At 42.9% G+C, this 20,416-nt stretch overlaps 1 protein-coding gene across 4 annotated transcripts in view; it reads left to right on the plus strand.

Annotated features, from left to right (window-relative positions):
- Positions 1–2,308: 2,308 nt before the first annotated feature.
- LOC117518468 (IQ calmodulin-binding motif-containing protein 1-like) overlaps positions 2,309–20,416 on the plus strand; it is a 58,995-nt gene continuing 40,887 nt past the window's right edge. For all 4 annotated transcript variants that reach the window (XM_034179609.1, XM_034179601.1, XM_034179623.1 and 1 more), the window contains exons 1-2: positions 2,309–2,549; positions 16,092–16,201. In XM_034179609.1, the coding sequence (XP_034035500.1) occupies positions 16,093–16,201 (109 nt within the window). In that variant the 5' untranslated portion in view covers positions 2,309–2,549; position 16,092. The remainder of the gene's footprint in view (positions 2,550–16,091; positions 16,202–20,416) is intronic.

A 20,416-nucleotide genomic window follows, 5' to 3' on the forward strand; every position in this document is an offset into this window, starting at 1 on the left:
ACAAAGAGGAGAGTCCCAGGGCCATCAGAGAATACTGGGCCATCAGGGATGAAATAAGTGTGCAGGATGGTGTGCTTTTCAGGAGCCAGCGTGTCATCATCCCGAAAGCTATGCGTCCTGAGATGCTGAGACGGATCCACTACAACCACGTGGGAGGTGAGGCTTGCTACCGACAGGCCCGTGATACTCTCTACTGGCCTAATATGCAGGGAGAAATTAAAGAATACATACAGCAGTGTTCAGTGTGCAGTGAGTATGCACATGAGCAGCAGAAGGAGACCATGATGTCACACCCGCTCCCCACGTGTCCTTGGCAGCTGGTGAGCATAGACCTGTTCAGCTATGCTAGACAGGACTTCTTGCTCATGGTGGATCACTATTCTGACTTCTGGGAGATTGATTTGCTCCCAGACCTAGCAGCTAAAACAACTATCCGACGGTGCAAGGCACAGTTTGCACGGTATGGCATCCCTGACAGCGTCATTTCCGACTGTGGGAGTCAGTTCGACTGTGGAGAGTTTTGTGCGTTTGCGAGGGAGTGGGGCTTTGAACATATCATGTCTTCCCCAAGGCACCCGAAGGCCAACGGCAAAGCGGAGTCTGCAGTAAAAATTGTGAAGGGCCTGTGCAGAAAGGCGGACCGCGGTGACGAGGACCCCTGGAAGGCTTTTCTACACTGGAGGAATACACCCACTGACAGCGGCTGAGGCTGAGAACTCTTCTCCCTGTGGCCGACCAGCTGCTGGAGCCTCGGGTCGTCACTGGGGTCACTGACAAGCTGAAAATGAAGCATCAGGCTGCAAAGCTGCTGTATGACAGATCCATGAGGGATCTACCAGAACTGAACATGGGCCAGCCCATCAGGATGAAGCCACTTCCTGGTGACAGGACGGGCCGATGGAGGAGAGGCGTATGCCTGCAGCAGGTAGGGCCGTGGTCATACCTCGTCAACGTGGAGGGAACGGCTTATCGTCGCAACAGAGTTGATCTCTGACCAGCGGAGTTTGCACCTCCGCAGCCATCAGCCCACATGGAACGGCCACCTGAGCAGCCTGAGGACACGGGCGCAGCTGTAGGGGGCCATATGAGTCGGGGCAGCACTGAGGAAGTCATCAACAGCCCAGCAACATCTCCGAGGTCGTCAGCCCAGGAGCCATTGCCATCTTCCCCACAGACTGTGACCTCACCATCCTGTGAGTTACAGGTCTGGGCCTTCTCCCGGAGCGGGAGGCATATTAAGCCTCCAGACAGACTTGACCTCTAGGTCATGCACTGAAGTGGGACTAACACACTCACACAATATATATATATTACAAAAAAAAAAGTGATGTTCATTTAAAATGTTCTGTGTATTACTGTTCTGAATTCCTATCTCTGCGGCACTAATTTCATGATGTTGTTCGGTGTTGTATTCTGTTAAAAGAAAGGGATGATGTTGTGAGGTAGAGTCATGCAGCGAACAGCACCCCTGGCGGCGTACATGTTCAGTGTTTGCTCTTGTCAGATGTTCGTGTGTGTTGCTCTGTGCAGCGGCTCGTGAATACACGCTATTGAGAGACACGGCTCGACTCTGTATTACACTATGCATCAACGCATGTAACAGCGCCTCAATCTGTTACCGTCACTAACCACAGGGCGGCGCCATTACTAAGGGTGGATATGTGCAGATCATCAATAATAAACTGACCGTTTTTTTTGCACTAGCATCACTATTTCTTAACGGATTTTAATCAATCTAGGCTTGTTTTAAAGCCATTTGAAAGCTCTTTCCAATGAACCTTTGCATGTGTGGGTGAAAAAAAAACTTTTATGTAAAATGCAGAAATTTGAGGAAATTATGACAACATGTGCTGCTTTTCTCTCTCTATTGTCGCTATTTGTTAACAGATTTTAATAAAAGTAGACTTGTTTTAAAGCCCTTTAATTGCTCTTTCCAATGAACCCATACATGCCTGGGTAGAAAAAAAATGTTTTATGTAAAGTGTGGAAATTTGGGGGAATATATGAGTTATAGTCTCAGTATATCGATATTAAATTGCGACATGACGACTTTAAAATAGACATTTGTTTTACATAATTACTCTACATTAAGGCTATTGTACAGTTCGTTTTAGTGCAGTTGATGATGAACCACTGGCTGCCTTTTTTCCTCTCATTTCGCTTCTGTTTAACAGGTGCCGTAACTGGTTCAAACCGGCCTCTCCACCATTATGGCCGCCGGGCGGCACGCCGCTGGTCACGTGACGTCCATTCCAGGTCCCCTCGGTCGTGTCGCACGTATATGACGTCATGTTTCCGTAGAAACCGTCGGTCGCTGCTACGTGTTAATGTCTTAGCACCGTTTAAGTCTCCAGGGAGTCCGCCAAAATGTGATTAACGTCTTTATTTTTTTGACTTTAGTTAATGGTAGCTGACGATAAGCAGCTACTTGCGCTGCTGCTGTGTTTGTTAAATCTGCTCAGAACGTTTCTGTAAATGTTTTATAGTTAAACATGAATTTTAAGAAGTTGAAAGAGGAATAAAGACGATTAAAAGACAACAAGGTTCAGGTAAGCGTGTCTGTGAGTCATAAAGCAGGCTTGATCCAAGGATTGATTGGGTCCTGGTTACTCCTTAGTGGAACCAGTCAAGGTTCTGGACCCACTGACTGGGACTGAAGCTCATAACACGGTGCCTAAAGGAGCTGAGAACCGGTGTCATAGACCGAACAGTCCACCCCTAAAAATCAGTCCACCTTTTGCATCTGCGCATGCATCATTTCTGACCACAGCAGCACGTCTGAGATGGACTCTCTTCACCCAAAGCAATCAAATGGATTAATGGGATTATTAACCATCGGGATGATAAAGGTAAAACCTCTTAAATCATTCTAAAGTCAGTTTGAAGCAGAAATGAGGTGAATTTCCGTGACGCTTTGAAATGACCGATGCGCAGTGAACGCATCAGCTGGCTGCTCATTTAGCCGCAGCGCTCTGATCACTTCTGCTGCCTTTTATGACTAAATAATGCAGAATTTATGTGGAAATGATTGTTGTAGAAAAGCTTCAGATATCTGTCACTGAGACAGATGATGACTGGAGGCAGTTTGAAGCAGAAACGCGATAACCTGTGAACCGTGTCATCAGGGTGGACCAATTTTTAGGGGGACCGTTCGGTCTGTGACACCGGTGTCACGGTCTGAGATTACCACCAGTCTGAATTTACCAGGTAAAATGAGACTGTAGCAGCCACAGTCTGAACTTACCACCAGTCTGATTTTACCATCTTGGTATATTGAGACTTGTGTGTTACTGACCCTGGTCCAAATTTGCCAAGCAAATATATTAATTTTTTTAATTGGAACCACAAGTAAATCCTGTCACTTTATATTGATGCTTATTGATTTAACCATTATAATTCTGGTTACTAGTTACCTAGCTATTCTGAAATTTCCAGCCTGCAAGTCTGAATTTACCAGCTTAGACTATATATACCAGTCTGAACTTACCAGGGCAACATAGTATGGGATTTCTGTATTTGAAATGAACCCATTAACACTGTAAAAATGATGATTTGTATAACTCAGTATAATGAGTAACCAGTCTGATTTTACCAGGTTGGTCTGATTTTACCAGGCTGGTATAAATTTACCAGGCAATTTCTGAATTTACCAGAACAACAAATTTATTTTTGTGTTTGATCCCCAAATGGATCCTTCAACTTCATAAATAAATGAATTTTGAATTGATTATCTCACTGATTAGTTAACCAGACTGATTTTACCAGCTTGGTCTGATTTTACCAGGCAAGTCTGGATTTACCATAGCATTATAATAGGAGATTTATTGTTGTGTTTGATACCCAAATGGAGCCTTCAATTTCATATATAAATGAATATTGAGTTGATTATCTCAGTGATTAGTTAACCAGACTGATTTTACCAGCTTGGTCTGATTTTACCAGGCAAGTCTGGATTTACCATAGTATTATAATAGGAGATTTATTGTTGTGTTTGATACCCAAATGGATCCTTCAACTTCATATATAAATAAATTTTGAATTGATTATCTCACTGATTAGTTAACCAGACTGATTTTACCAGCTTGGTCTGATTTTACCAGGCAAGTCTGGATTTACCATAGCATTATAATAGGAGATTTATTGTTGTGTTTGATACCCAAATGGAGCCTTCAATTTCATATATAAATGAATATTGAGTTGATTATCTCAGTGATTAGTTTGACAGCATGCAGGTCTGAATTTATCACACAGTGTGATATTTTGCTTAGGATTTGATCTGCAAAAATCTATTCTAATTAACCAGCCAGGCATGAAATCATTTTGGATCCCTTAATAATAAGGAGAAACTTGATTTAAAGTTTATTATCCTTGATAGAAGAACAAAATCAGAGTGGGCTAATTTTTTTATTATCTTTATTCACACATTTACTAATAGCAACAAGAAACAATAAAACTTACATGAACACCAAGCTATATACAAATTTCAAAACATTTGAGGCTGCATATACAGATGACTTCAACTACCCATATAATAATAAAATCAAATTCACCCTACCAAGGAATCATTAAACATTATATAAATACCAAGTTTACAAAAAAAAAAAAAAATTATCAAAAAAAAATTACCAAAAAAACATATTACAAAACAGGGAACATAAAAAATATCTAAAGTCTATCGACAAAATCATCCGCAAGAAGTTTGTGTCCCTGAGGGCGACATCCCTTGCAGAAGAATGGGGTGTTTTTATGCACTGTTCTGGGTACTGTTTCACATTGTCTGTGAAACCAGTCATCACACAGGTCACATTGCACCATGAAGCGTTTTGGGTCATATGGCATGCGGCAGTGACAGAAGATGTCAAAATATTCATGGTGTGTGAAGGACTGGTGGGTACGGGGCTTCGGGGCATCAGGGAAGGGGAGCAGGACATCTTGTTGTGTGTTGGGGGGGGCGTGGCTGGATGTTTTGGTGTTCTTTTCTTTTCTTTGCTCTCCAGGTGGCATGAGGGCTGATTTGTCTGTGAAGAAGGTGCTGGCTGAAGAGTCTTCACCCTCATCAACATCATGGAAAGCACCTGTGCTTGGTGCTCACGTGCAACCTGGACGACTTGCAGCTGAAGCAGATAATTGGATGGCGTTCTGCATTTAAGTCATGTGTGATTCAAGCAGAACTGCCGGGAACTCGACCTTGTGACGTTCGTTTGTGAGACGCTGAGGACCGCGCCTGGGTTTGACACATCGAGCCCGTGAAGCAGGGAGGGGTGAGGACACATGCTGTCAGCACACACGAAAGGTAATTAAGTGTTTAAGTACTTGTTGATAGTAACTTGGTGTTTTGTTACACAGTGTACTGGAATTGTAAAGAGAATTGCGTAGTTTGCTTCTCACTGCTGTGGCGTGAAGGATAAGTGATCCTCCACTTGTTGTGAGAGGCTGCTCATTTGCATAAAGTAAAAAAAAGGACACTGACCTGAGTGTGTTGCTGGCAGCGTGTGTTTATTGGAAGATATAGTTGTATCTGTTGATTTACCTCACCGTCTCTTTGCTTCACAGAGAATCAGTTTGTCGTGTCCACCTGGGGGGTGTTTGGCGGTGGTAGGAAGTCCAGGAGCGCCGGCTTTAATCCTTGCGGGCGCTGGAGAGCGAGCCGCGGATCACTCCACCAGAGGGACGTTGTTTTTTTTATGTTTTTACACTTTTAAACACAGGTGTATAATAAATAGTTTGTTTGGAACCGTTTTCTGGTTATTTTTAGCGCTGGGTCCTGTCTGACGCAGGTTCGCTCCTCAATCCGCGTCGACACATAACACATCTTGTCTAAAACAGTCAGCGAGATGTTGGCGCATCATATGCTGGTCCCAGTCACAGTCTTGTGGCGCAAGGCCGTGGCAAAGAGCAGTGGCACATGCAATCGCAAAGAGACCGCAGTCATCCGAGCCAGTCTGTCTCTTTATGTCTGCCCACCGAATACACACATGTAGCTCTCTTGTGTGAATCATGCATGCAATTTGCCTCAAAACCTTATCCCTGGAATCAAGGGGGAGAGAACTGTTTAAAGAGTCGTAAATCACGATCACGTTGTGATCAGCTTGGCCAAGATTGCTCAGGGTGACCCAGTGATTTCCAGATATGTTGAGAACCTGGACGAAGTCTGTGTTCGGCTTGCCGACATTCTGGCTTGCAGCTGGCTCAAAAACACAGACTGCTTGAAATCCACTGATTGCGGGGAAACTTTCGGCTAACATTGCCTGGGCGTGGTCTATCTGCTCATCATCGAGCCAGCTGTCTGTTTGATGTCTGGAGCAAAGGGCTTCCACATTCTTGATCTTGCTTGCACATTTCGTGATGGGAACGGGGTCTACTTTGCGGGATTTGGGGGCGGTCACACTTGTTACGAAGATGTCAGGTTTTCTTTTGGCTGCTCGCTTTGGGAGATACGGCGGCGAAGATGGGGGCACGAACTGCAATGATGACTTGGCAGGCGGGGGCACTGGAGACTCAGGGGCTGCAGGTGGGGTCACGACAGGCACTGGAGACTCGGGGGCTGGTGGTGGAGTCATGACAGATGCTGGAGACTCGGGGGCTGGTGAGACTAGGGGGGAATTTTCTGGAGAGTTATCTGGATGAAGGTCGCTGACTTTATGGGGTCTTAGCTGGTCATAGGGCACCTTCACTTTAAGGACCTCTCCTCTCTGGCAACACTTGAGCTGGACTCTCTGGTTTGAATCGATCTCCAGGATGCTGTAAAAAATTAATGTGAACTTAAACATAACATTTTCCAATCAGAACTAAATAATCGATTTTGTTCAGAAATACAAAATAGAAGAAATCCAATAATAAAAATAGTGAAAATGTTACTGTTCATTTAGGCACAAGTGATGAAATTTGCCAAATAAAATAGACTAAAAACACAGTAAATGAACTGGTATTAAAATAATCCAGACACATAATAATTGTATTTTGCAATGTGACCTAAACATTTATTTTCAGGAATACAAAATAGAAGAAATCCAACAATAAAAATTGTGAACAAGTTACTGTTAAATTAGACTAAAAACAGAAGTAAATAGTAAACATTTCACTGTATCCTCTTTTTCCAAATAAGTTTCAACAACATACCTGTAGGGACCAGTCCACAAAGGTTCAGTCTTTCCCCCCTTGCGGCTCAGGTTCTTCATTACACGATGAAGGACGGTGTCTCCAACGCTGAACGTGAAAGATTTTACACCTTTGAATTTTCGTCGGGCAAAGTGCTCTTTCTGCTTCTCCTGGGCTCTGTCAACATTGTTAAGCACCTGTATGATATACACACACACACATATCTTCTTGTTCTATATGTCATCTTGTTCATGGTGCTTAATATATATATATATATATATACACACACACACACACACAAACATTCAACAGTCACTTACATCTTAGAACATTGGTTCTTTTCATTCTCTGGAAGCAGAGGTAGAAATATCTTCCTCAGATTGCAGCTGAACCTTTATGGTAAGTAAAATCAAGTAAACCAAATGTAAAGATTGATAAAACTTTGTCCATGGTGAAATCAGTTTCTTTCTTAGCTTTCTTACCTGCTCTTTCGTGGAAGACATGATGCTGCTCTTCTCGGCCACCATTTTCTCTAGCTCCATGTCATCGACCACTGGCAGCTCAACAGATGGATCATCAGTGCCGAGCTGACAAAAAAAAAGCAGTCTGTTATCGAGAATGAGAAACATATAAACAAGCATTATTGAATAACTGTAAGCATAGTTATTGAGAATGAGAAACACAAAAAAGCATTATTGAATAACTGTAGTGCATAATCTTTCCAAAAAATATTATTTAGTCTCATTCATTTAACATGACTGAAAAATGCTTTGACTAGCTGCCTTGTGATAATTTATTCATTGCTGATTTCTCAATGCATCATAGGATATTTTATTACCTCCATAGGGGGGTGAGGGTGGCGACCAAACATCAGAAAGAACGGGGTGTACTTGGTAGAGCCTTGTTTCTGGGTGTGAATCGAGTACGCGACTTCTTCCAGGTACGCGTCCCAATCAGACTGGTGGTCATTCACCAGCTTGGCAAGTCGGGCCTTCAGTGTCTGATTCGTCCGCTCGTCCAAGCCATTCGTCTGTGGGTGATACGCACTGGTTACAGATCGCTTGATGTTGAAGACTTTGCAGACCTCGTTGTTTATCTGGGATACGAACTCACAACCCTGGTCAGACAGTGTGGAGCACCCCATCTAAAATGACACAAATAAGCAAAAATCGCATTAATACAAAGAAAAATTAAATACACATCTATTCATTTTATAATAATCTTGGACAAGCAAACTTGTATGCATAATATTGATTACCTGTGAACAAAGGTCTTGAGATAATTATGCATAAACACAATTCTAGATTTTATAGTAATTCTGGACTAAGCAAATTTTATACATAAAATATTGATTACCTGTAAATAAATGTCTCAAGATAATATTCCATGAACACAAGACTGCTTGAGTGACCAATTTCTAGTAGAGCTAAATATCTGCTGCTTTGACCAGCACATTTGAACATCCTGCCTCCTGCTGGAAGCTCTTATTTACAGCTTACAGTGCAGAGGCAAGCTGAGAACAGTCACCAAGACCAACTCTCTACCAATCACAACGCTCCGGTCAGGCGGAGGTCTTGGAAAATAAAGTCATACTGACTTATGGTTTGGTGTATAAATAAAATGAATACTGATAGAATAACTCCATTAATGTCAATTCTGTCATTTGTACAAAGTTAAAATATAACATATATCTTTTAATGTTGAATAATGCACTAATTCTGAGGTTTTGTAACAAACACAGACAAATCGCCAAGGATTCTGGGTAAATGTGCCTCTGCTAAACACTGATTGGTTCAGTCATTCACTATGTAAACCAACATGTTAATGTGACGTGTGTCATGTGTTGGTGTTTACAGATGTGCTTTTGTAAAATATTCAGTTTTTTATTTGTAAAAACAGGCATTTTTACAGAGCCCTGGAAGTGTCATCACAACATGTTTTGCATGTGGAGAGAATGTGAGAATGTTCAGATGATTTTTTTTTTATTCATCTGAGAATTTTTTGGACTGAGTTTCAGGTTAATCGCGCGTCCTGCATAGTGTATTGTACATGGACTAACAAGCTGCGTTTAACATCTCACGACCACCTCCTGATTGCTGATCGTATGGTCGAATGAAAATCAAACCTGTTTGATATTATTCTGGTCGGCCGTCGTGAGGGTTTCCTGCTGCTGAGGGGCAACAAGCATCCAACCGCTCGTACTGTGCATGTGCAAACACTGCAGAGCTGTCTTGTAATTTTTTTTTTTTTTTTTTTGGTTGTTTTGTTTTTAAAATTTGATGTCTCCCATTGAGAGTTTTTGTAAATTAAGTTTGAAAAAACTTAACGTGATTAAAAATATACAGTGTCTGCTCATCTTTAGGATGAATACTGCCATGAACACTACTGGCCAGTAGATAGCAGTAGAGGCCTTGAAATCTTTCCAAAACAAAATTCCAGATAATCCATGTCTGCTGCGACATTTAAGATGCGTGGAATTTAACAAACGCAAACACAATACCGTCTATAAACCCAGAGAATATATTCACGAGAGTTTTAGGCACTAGAGTTTAATGCTGTTGTCCGTGGAGCCTGAACAGAGTGTCTGATATGTATTTGTCCTGTTGTGAACGTACTAATCCTACCCATAATGCACTGCTCGGCACAGCATGTCCACACTAAAACCTTAAAAAGTAGCACATTACTTTAAAACTAAAACATAGATCTGTTATTTTCACTTTATAAAACTTCAGACATGACAGTAATTTTAAATAACTTGTCCAAAATTAGTATGGTTAAAATTGGAACCATAAGTTAAAAATGTATGCCTCTGCATGACTTGGGTGATATTGCTAGTGTATCAGTATGGTGTTAAAGAAAATGATTTTTTTTTTCTTAAAAATCAGTTTTTTTTTTGCCTGCAGAGGATAGTGTAGTTCTTCATAGTAGCAGCTGTCTTCTGTTTGCAGAGGGTGGAGCCATATATCTGTTAGGAAACTTTTATCAGGTAGGTGCTCAACTGATTTTCAATTTTAATGTTTGCTGCTGTTCAGCTTTGTTTACTACATTATCGGTCTAAAAGATATCGGACAAAAATTCATTGGAAGATAATTAATCCGATAATGGTTTTTAAAGTTATCTATAAAGATAATCCGAGAATGAAAACATTATCTTCGATAATTATCTATTATCAGATTATCGGAACTGTGCCCACCACTGCCATGCACACACTGTATAATAATTACCTGCAAACAAATGTCTTCAGACACGCAGCTACACCCTCGGCTGACTTGTTCTTCAGGGGGAAAAAGTCCACAAACTTGGTGTAATAATCTGTGAAGGTGAGCACATACTTGTACAATGTGTCTGTAGTAGGCAGGGGACCTGAAATATAGAATAGAATAGAATTTTATGTCTCATATATATACAATTTGTCAAATTCAAACTATGCAAAAACTATTATTTATAATATGAGGGTGTCACATTATATCTTAGTTCAACTTTACAGTGATCCGAGTTACAACCATTTTTTTTCATAAATTCACAGATTTTGACAATTTCTATGCTGATCATAATTCTTCGTTGATTATCTATATCAAAAATATTTACCTATGAGATCCATTCCAACGAGTTCGAGTGCCTCACTGACTTTGATGGTTTGTAGCTCGGGGGCTTGGGTCTTGAGCTTCTCAAATTGCTGACACCGATCACATGAAGAAACCTTAAAAATATAAATAAAACATGCATAAGTACAATAACCTCTCATACTCTGACAAAGTCACAGCAACAATTTCCCCAAGTAAAATCAACCCAAATCAGAAGAATACTAATAAACATTGATATTTGCAATGACGTATCTAGTTGGTAGTTCCTTTTTTCCATGCACATCACTCTGACACCAATCATATGAGGAGGTACAAATTAAACATATGAGTATGAGCATAATAAATTCTCAAACTTGCACAAAGTAAAATGAGCAATTCTTAAAATCTTTGAAATGTCTAGAACATAAAATATTCATTAGAATTTGAAATATATTACCCAGAAACAAGCATTGATAATATATAATTTAAACTTAGTTTGTGGAATAAAAAACTAAATCATAAAAACTAAATGCTTACATATTCCTGGACATCTTCTTTCATCCCGTTCCACCAGTAATACTGGGATATCTTGGCTAAAGTGTTGTTGACACCACTGTGGCCGCCCATTGGTGATGAATGATACTGCTGGAAGACTTCGATAACTTCGGCAACCTCAGTCAGCACTTTCTTCCTGCAGTCTCCTTTCGGGCCAATGTAGTACAGCTCTTTTTCTGCAAAGACATAATCATAAAATAGAGTGACACATAATCATAAATTAAAAGCGAAACTAGTAATTCTCAATACAAAATCTCTGAAATGTCTATGACATTAAACACATTATAAATTAAAATATATTACCCAGATTACATGAAATTCAATCTCATTCTACAATCTAAAGGAAAACAGGCTCATGGCGAAATTATGTCCTTGCGGAGTTAGGCAGTCCAGCTCGTATGTGGACAAAGTTGATCAGTGGCAAAGTTGGTGTAGGGGTGCCCATAAACAACATGAAAATAGAGACTGGAATGGACGTTATGTGACTAGCGGCGTGCCACACAGCAGCCATTACTAAGGGTGGAGAGAGAGCACCTTGAGCCAGTTAAACAGAATCGAAATGAGGGGAAAAAAGGCAGCCAGAGCTTCACCATCAATTGCACCAACTACAAAAACAAATTCTCGAATACTAAAATGAACTGTACAAGAGCCTTAATGTAATTATGTAAAACAAATGTCTATTTTAAAGTCGTTATGTCGCAATTTAATATCAATATACTGAGACTATAACTCAACGCCATAAGTTCTTTTCACTAAGCTGCGTTCACATGCATACAGATATGGAAACAAAAATGTTTAAATATATTAATGTCTATATACTTGCAATTGTTGTTTAATATGATGTGTTCATGGTGGTCACAGGCGGCATTTAAATTTGAACAGTGTGGTTGGAGGGGATGGAGGAGGTACTTTTTACCCTGACTGAGGGTCAAAAGTCATAAATTCTGAATGGCTTTATATCTACTTGGAATAAAATGTTAGTAAAAAATCATATATATGTCGTCATTAAAAGACTAGCAATAATATTGCAGTGGAAAAAGCAGCAAGATAAATGAGTACAATGTCAAGGCATACTTCAGATTTATATTTTAATACATAAGGATTTTTTGTCCAGACATGTATGGGTTCATTAGAGCTTTTAATCAGCTTGAATACAACTTACAAGGCTTCATTTATAAAAATCCATCGAGAATTATGATGAAAGGAAAAAACCATCACAGTAAATGAACAGAATGGCATATTTCCCCCCAATTTTCCACACTTTACATAAAACATTTTTTATGTAAAGAGGCCAAAATTTCTGCATTTTACATAAAAGTTTTTTTTTTCACCCACACATGCATAGGTTCAATGGAAAGAGCTTTCAAATGGCTTTAAAAAAGCCTACATTTATTCAAATCCATTAAGAAATAGTGACGCTAGTGCAAAAAAAGCGGTCAGTTTATTACTGATGATCGGCACATTTCCACACTTAGTAATGGTGCCTTCCTGTCCCAAGCAATGCTAATAGATTGAGGCGCGCACGTCCATTCCAGGTCTATATTTCCATGATAAACAATATGTACTTGCTTAAGAGAATCTACAGGCATTATTCTTGAAAATATTGGCAAATTAATAACAGCTTGGTTGTTCAATTGTCGGTGGTAAATACGGGTGGATTACAGTTCGTGTATTGTACCATTCCACAAGAAGTAAACAAAAAGATATGTACTTACTGTCTTCATCCCAAACGTGCTTCTTGGACTGGTTACTGATGTTGCGATGGTCCTTGTTGTCTGTATCACTGCAGTATTTCCCAGTCTGTAGGAAGACTATCAGTTGGGACATTTTTTTCCTGAATGTTGAAAATTGCTGGTTTCGCTCTTCTTTGGGGTGTGCGTTTTCCTGACATTCATTTTGAGGCTCAGAAACAAGTGATTCCTCCTCCATATTGAAGATCGCCGCAAGAAATGGTAAAAAAAATAAATCGATCACAAATATAGTCCCACTTCAAATTTTCTGAATCAAAAGTGTGTGTTTCAAAATACGTCTGCTCGGTTGAAGATCACTGCAAGAAATGGTAATTCTAGACCTCCCGGAAGTTGACCGCGAAAAAAAATTGATTTGCGCATGCGCGTGGTAAAATGAGACCGGCGCAAACTCAGACCACAACACCAGCTCCAGGATCCGACCCGATACCAGTCCTCCTTCAGTCCCCTGCTGGGCTCTGGGCTTTGTCCCTCAGTCAGACACGTCCATGTCTGTGACCTCAGAGGTTGATGGTCGTCACCTGCTCGGGGATCAGATCAACATTGTTGGGGAAAGTGTAGGAGCACGGACCCACAACAGGGGGCGCAAATGAACGGACAATGGATAAAGCCAAATACAACACTTTACTGTTGTGAAAATGCACAACAACAACAACAGATTACAATAGTGAGTCAAATACAAGATGTCATGTGGGCAGGCTCGAAGATAGGAGACATCAGTCCGAAGTCGAACCGGAACCACACGATTTCCCTGCCACCGAACCCCGGGAATACTGGAGCTGCCAAGTCCCGAACTCCCAGGTGGCCACTGCCTCCGCGTGTCGGATCTGGTACTGCTGGCGAGGAGCAAACACAGAAGTGGGTGCGTGTGCACCCAGCAATACGTACGGTGGAAAACCACCTCCTCCTCTCGTCGAATAAAGAGTTCACAAAAAACGCTCAAGCAACAAAGGGTTATTATCTCACAACCAGCTGAGGTACGTTACCTTCAAGGTAGAATGATATCTCGGCAAAGAGGTGGAGATGTCGTCTGGCTGATATACCAATGCTGATCCTGTTGAGTGGTGACAGCTGTCAAGGATGATGAGCGTCAGCTGTCACCCTGGCTGCTCCTGTTAGGCGGCAGCGCCCTCTGGTGCCTGGAGCTCGCACTCCAGGCAGGGCGCCCTCTGGTGGTGGTGGGCCAGCAGTACCTCCTCTTCAGCGGCCCACGCAACAAACATGAGAAGACTCCCAGAAACAAGTTTTCGTTCCAGTAGATTTGGTCAATTTGAAAATAACACGAAACGTTCACCACGTTTAAGCTTCACAAACGTGAGAAATCTGGAATGGAACTTGGCAAAATTACAGCGAGAAATCAATTATATATGTTTTTATTATATCTTATATTGGACGTGTCAGTTCATGCAGATTGATGTGTTTTATCAAGCGTCGGCAGAGACAGGCTGACCTCCTGCGTGTTGTTGGGATTCAACACAGCCTCACATGCGCTGGCCATAATATAATCATTAGTTAGAACTAATAATATAACAATTACATGTGTATGTTGGACTCAAACAGGCACGAGAATTCAGTTGATCCATTTTCATGTTGTAAATTATTCTTGATAATCTGGTTAATCTAGCTCTCACCTCGTATGTTTTAGACATGTTGGACTTGTTTAGACTGAAGCTTCACACTTGAAATGGTTCATCTTTAAAAATATCAACTTTTTACATGTTGATAGAAGAAGAAGACCCCCAAAACGTATATCCATCCATCCATCCGTCCATCCATTTTCTTCCGCTTTATCCGGAGTCGGGTCATGGGGGCAGCAGCTCAAGCAAAGCCGCCCAGACCCCCCGATCCACACACACCTCCCCCAGTTCCTCCAGGGGAACCTCGAGGTGTTCCCAAGCCAGCCGAGAGACCTAGTCCCTCCAGCGTGTCCTGGGTCTTCCCTGGGGCCTCCTCCCGATGGGACGTGCCCGGAACACCTCTCCAGCGAGGCATCCAGGGGGCATCCAGAAAAGATGCCCGAGCCATTTAATCGATGATAACAATTTAATCGATGATAACACATCTGATGAAACCTGAAGTCGGGGTGTTCCACGACATCATGAAAGGACGTCCCTCCATCTCACCAGCATTTACACCAATCAACAACCTTAATCCACCTCACTGCTGTCACTGAGGTGGATTTCTCATTATTTACGGATTCAAGATGGAAAAAGCATTTAATTTCTGCTTCTCTAGCCAGCGAGCGGCACTCGCCATGTTGTTTACACACTGCGATGTCAAAGCTGAGCAGTGATTGGTTCAGACTAGGCATGTGGAAATTAATCAGTATGAATCAGTATCGAGATACAAACATTCACAATGCAAGTGTATCAATTCATTCAGTGTGGATCGATTCAATTAACGGGTGAAATTGTGATGCATTGCTCGCTGCGTGTTTGCATCAATGTTTTTCCACTGCACATTGAATGCACCATTGCTGCTTCACGTTGTGTTTTGAACATGTAGTCCATGGGCCAAGCAGGTTTTCGGTACCACTTAAGGGGATGAAACAACACTTAGCATCCAGCCTCAGTGTATCATGGCCTACACAAAAATGTATGATAGCCATCACAGGGTGGCAGCTGTAGCCACGTAGGGGTCAATGAAGAATTACACAGAGGTCAAACTTTAAAAATGCTCCAATCATGTCGAAAATGATATCACATTACTTGTCTGATCATAATGATTCTAAAAATAAATAGTTTGGACTATCTGTGACTGAATGTTCTGTACTTATGCACCAAAAATGGTGACAAAATGGCACACACAACTGGCCTGTGTGTGTGTGTGTGTGTGTGTGGGTGGGTGTGGGTGTGTGTGTGGCTTTGATCACACAGAAACTGGGGAGAGCTGACATTTGATGAATCCTGCCAAAATGGAACATTGACAGGACTAATATATTTACATTCTGGACTCACGTCATTCAAACTCATTATAGGAACTTTGCATAATTTATTAACACCCTTGAAAAATGTCAGCTACCTATTTTATAACCCTAACCCAATCTAGATATTATTTGAAAAAGTGTGAAGCTCATGGAGGTCAGTGTTCTGCTGTAACATCACTGTTAAGTCGTTTTCCTTGTCAGGATGGACCCGGTGGACCCGAAGGTTCTGGTGTCGGAGCTGAAACAGCAACTGGAGGATGAAGTCATCAGTCCGGATCAGCGAGTCGGCGTGCTGACCAGCGGCTTAAACAGTGAGACACACATTAAGAGGGAATTCAAACAATTAGATGGAGAATGGTTTTAGTGTCAGTTCATTCATTTATTTATTACCTCCGCCAAGGAGGTTATGTTTTCGGATCACGATCCAGATCCCGATGCTAACGCGTTAGCATGTCTATGGCATTTTCAATGTTAAAAGTTAGCATTAAGCAGTTGCAGCTGTCATCACGTTTGGGTGCATTTGTTTTCAAATTGTAATATTTCTTAAATTTATTTTTGTTTATATATTAATAATCTAATGATTATTATATACAATTTTAGAGAAAGACAAAAAGAAATAGATCACTGTGCCAAGGAGGGAATCTCTTTAGGGTCAGTGACCCTATGGCCTTGTTTAGTGAAGTGTCTCATAAATGTTAAAAAATTAATATATTTGCAGTGTAGTTGAATAATAAATTGAATTTTGTCTCTTATTTGTTTTTGTCTATAAGCACATGCAATATCAATATCAGTGCTCAGATGACAGTAGCTTCTGGGAAAAGTGCAAGTTGCAATAAACTGTGATGCGGAGCGCTAAGGATACATGCTATCCAGTCACAGCAGGTGAAATTGTTTTTACTACAGAGCAAACATCATTGTTAGACTTTTTTAGGTTCAGTGATTCCACAGCGTGTAGATGTTATGGCGTCAGTGACCCCATGGACTTGGCGGAGGTTTGCACTCTCTGAGTGCTTCTAGTTTTTGGTATAAATTTGTCTTTACAATTTTGGAAATAAAATGTTCCAAAAAATGTAGATATGGTTCGTTAGTCAAAACCAGTTTAAAACTAGTTTCGGTCTCTCTGTCTGTCTGTCTCTCTCTCTGTCTATCTGTCCATTTGTCTCTGTCTGTCTGTCTCTCTGTCTGACTCTGTCTGTCTGTCTCTCCGTCTGTCTGTCTCTCTCTCTGTCTGTCTCTGTCTGTCTGTCTCTCCGTTTGTCTCTGTCTGTCTCTGTCTGTCTCTCTTCGTCTCTGTCTGTCTCTCTTTCTGTTTGTCTCTGTCTGTCCCTCTGTCTCTGTCTGTCTGTCCTCTCTCTGTCTCTCTCTCTCTGTGTCTCTCTCTCTGTTTGTCTCTCTCTCTCTCTCTGTGTCTCTCTGTGTGTCTCTCTCTCTGTCTCTCTCTCTCTCTCTGTCTCTTTCTGTCTCTCTCTCTCTCTGTCTCTCTGTCTCTCTGCTCTCTCTCTGTCTCTTTCTGTCTCTCTCTCTCTCTCTCTCTCTGTCTCTCTCTCTCTGTTCTCTCTCTGCTCTCTCTCTCTGTCTCTCTCTCTCTGTCTCTCTCTCTCTCTGTTTGTCTCTCTCTCCGTCTCTCTCTGTCTCTCTCTCTCTGTCTCTCTCTCTCTCTCTGTTTGTCTCTCTCTCTGTCTCTCTCTCTCTCTCTGTTTGTGTCTCTCTCTCTCTCTCTCTGTCTCGCTCTCTCTCTCTGTCTCTCTCTCTCTGTCTCTCGCTCTCTGTCTCTCTCTCTGTCTCTCTCTGTCTGTCTCTCTCTCTGTCTCTCGCTCTCTGTCTCTCTTTCTCTCTGTCTCTCTCTCTCTCTCTCTGTTTGTCTCCCTCCTCTCTCTCTCTGTCTCTTCCTCTCTCGCTCTCTGTTTGTCTCCCTCCTCTCTCTCTCTATCTCTCTGTCTCTTTCTCTCTCTCTCTCTCCCTGTCTCCCTCTCTCTCTCTCTCTCTCTGACTGGTGCATGCTGGGAGTCTGAGTGTGAGTGGAGGGTGCGGGCGTGAGTGTGACGCAGCTCAGGTGAGGTGGCGTTTTTTTCCTTCCTTTTCGGGAGTTTGTTGCTTTTCGGTTTGTTTGTTGGTTGTTTATTGTTTTGATTGATTTGTGGGTGTTTGTGTACTTTGTGCGGTGGGTCTTGGTGCGGATGGCGGCGGGGCCGCCGCCGGCCCTCTCGCTCCGTCACGGGGTGAGGGTGGTTCCGGACCCGGCTGTGTCGGTGGAGGATGTTCTTTTGGCGGTGGGTGAGCAGGTCGGCCATGAGAACTTAATGTTTGCTTCCAGAATGAACAGAGCCGTGGTGTTTTTTTTGTCGGAGGAACGTTTCTCTGGTCAGTTAGTGGAGAGTGGGGTTTATCTAAATGACTCTTACTTGCAGGCCTCTCCTCTCTATGCTCCGTCTACTAAGATCATTATTTCCGGGGTGCCGCCGTTTGTTTCGAATGAGGCTCTGAGTCAGGAGCTGCAGAGGTTTGGTAAATTTGCTAGCGGGTTTAAGACGATCGGGTTGGGCTGTAAGAGCGAGAAACTTCGCCATGTTTTGTCCTTCCGTCGCCAGGTGTTTATGTTCCTGAACTGTTCGACTCAGACTCTGGACGTATCTTTCAGAGTCAAACATGAGGACTCTTTTTATATGGTCTATGCTAGTTCTGGTAGCATGAAGTGTTTTGAATGTGGGGATGTCGGTCATAAACGCTTCGCGTGTCCGCACAAACGCGACGTTCCCGGGGCGTCGGTGTCGGGCCCAGTTCTGGGGCCCGCGGCCTCGGGACTAGGTGTCCCGGCGACGGCGTCTGCTTTAGGGGTGGGGCCCGGTGGGCAGGTGGAGGTTGTCCCTCTGCAGCAGGGCAGCTTAGTGCCTGATACTGTTATTATGTCTACTGAGCCGTTGCTAACTGAACATTCTGGGGTGGCTGATGCTGCGGTGACTGAGGGTTGTGTGGGTGATGTAGTTGGAGTTTCTGTTCCTCCCTCTGTGGCCGACGCTGTTGGTTCTGCTGCGGTTGGGTCCTCAGTTACTGTTGGACAGGGTGGAATGGTTGGAGAGGCGGTACCGGCTCTAGGGGACCCACAGCCCTTGCTGAGTCAAAGTCTGACTGATGACGACCTTGATTATGATTCGGATTCTAGCATGTCTACCGCCGGTTCTGTTTTCCACAGCAGCGATCTGTACACGTTGCAGGATATTAACAGTTTTCTGGATGAATCATTCGGTAAATCAGTGAGAGTTGCGGATTATTTTCCTGATACGGAGAAATTTGTGAAGTCTGTTAAGGTATTGAGGAGCCTTGTTGGTGTGGACTTGTTGGATGAGAAGGAACGGTATAGCCTCAGGAAATATATTACGGCCTTGGGGAAGGACTCCTTGCCCAAGCGGGGGCGCGGTCGTAGGGGTCGTAAATCCACCAGATAGAGTATGACTGTGTTTCACTGGGTGTTCTCTCTTTTCTATCTGTTTTTCTTTTTGTTCTTATTTTACTCAGTCCCCATGCAGTATCTGAAGGTGGGCTCCTTGAATATGAATGGTGGCAGGGACGGCCGGAGGAGGGCGTTGGTCTCTGAGTTGTTTGAGCGGCAGGGGTTACAGGTGCTGTTTCTGCAGGAGACTCACTCTGATGTTGGTAATGAGGTGGACTGGGCTCGGTGGTGGAGGGGACCGTTGTATCAGAGTCATGGCTCTAACTTTAGTGCTGGAGTGGCGGTTTTGTTTTCACCTCGACTCGATGCTGCTGTTTTGTCTACTACTGAGGTCATTCAGGGGCGGGTTCTGCTGGTCAGGGCTCGGGTTGGGGGGTTGACCATGGTGTTCTTAAATGTTTCTGCACACAATGAGGGCTCGGAGCGAGTGGGACTGTTTACACAAGTGCGCGACGTCTTGGGTCAGCAAGCGCCTGGTGACTGTTTGGTGCTGGGGGGTGATTTCAACTGTACGGTGGATATGTCCCTGGACCGAGAGGGTGAGGAGCCGCATTTGCGGTCGGCTTCCACACTGGCGGGGTGTTTACGGGAGGTGGGTTTATTGGACACATGGAGGGTTGTATATCCTCAAGACAGACAGTACACGTGGGTTCGGGTTTCGGATGGGGTGGTGTCCGCAGCTAGGCTTGACTGGATTTATATATCACACTCGTTTCGGAATAGATTGTGCGGGAGTTGTATCCAGCCGGTTGGTTTTTCGGATCACCATCTTGTCACTATGGAATTGTTCCACTCACACACTGCGCGAGTCACTGCTTACTGGAAATTCAATACTAAACTTTTGCTCGACAGGGCATTTTGTGGGTTAATTGAGAACTTTTGGGATTTTTGGAGGGGACGGAAGGGGATGTTCGGGACGGTGTGTCAGTGGTGGGAGGCTGGCAAGACCCAGGTTCGGGTCTTGTGTCAGCAGTATGCTTCTTATTCCACGGCTAAGGTTAAGGTAGCTATGGCAGCGTTGGAGAGGGATATTATGAATATTCAAGCTGATCTGCATGCGGGGGGGGCTCCTGATTGA

Source organism: Thalassophryne amazonica, chromosome 1 (genome assembly GCF_902500255.1).
Source record: "Thalassophryne amazonica chromosome 1, fThaAma1.1, whole genome shotgun sequence".
NCBI classification, from domain to species: domain Eukaryota; kingdom Metazoa; phylum Chordata; class Actinopteri; order Batrachoidiformes; family Batrachoididae; genus Thalassophryne; species Thalassophryne amazonica.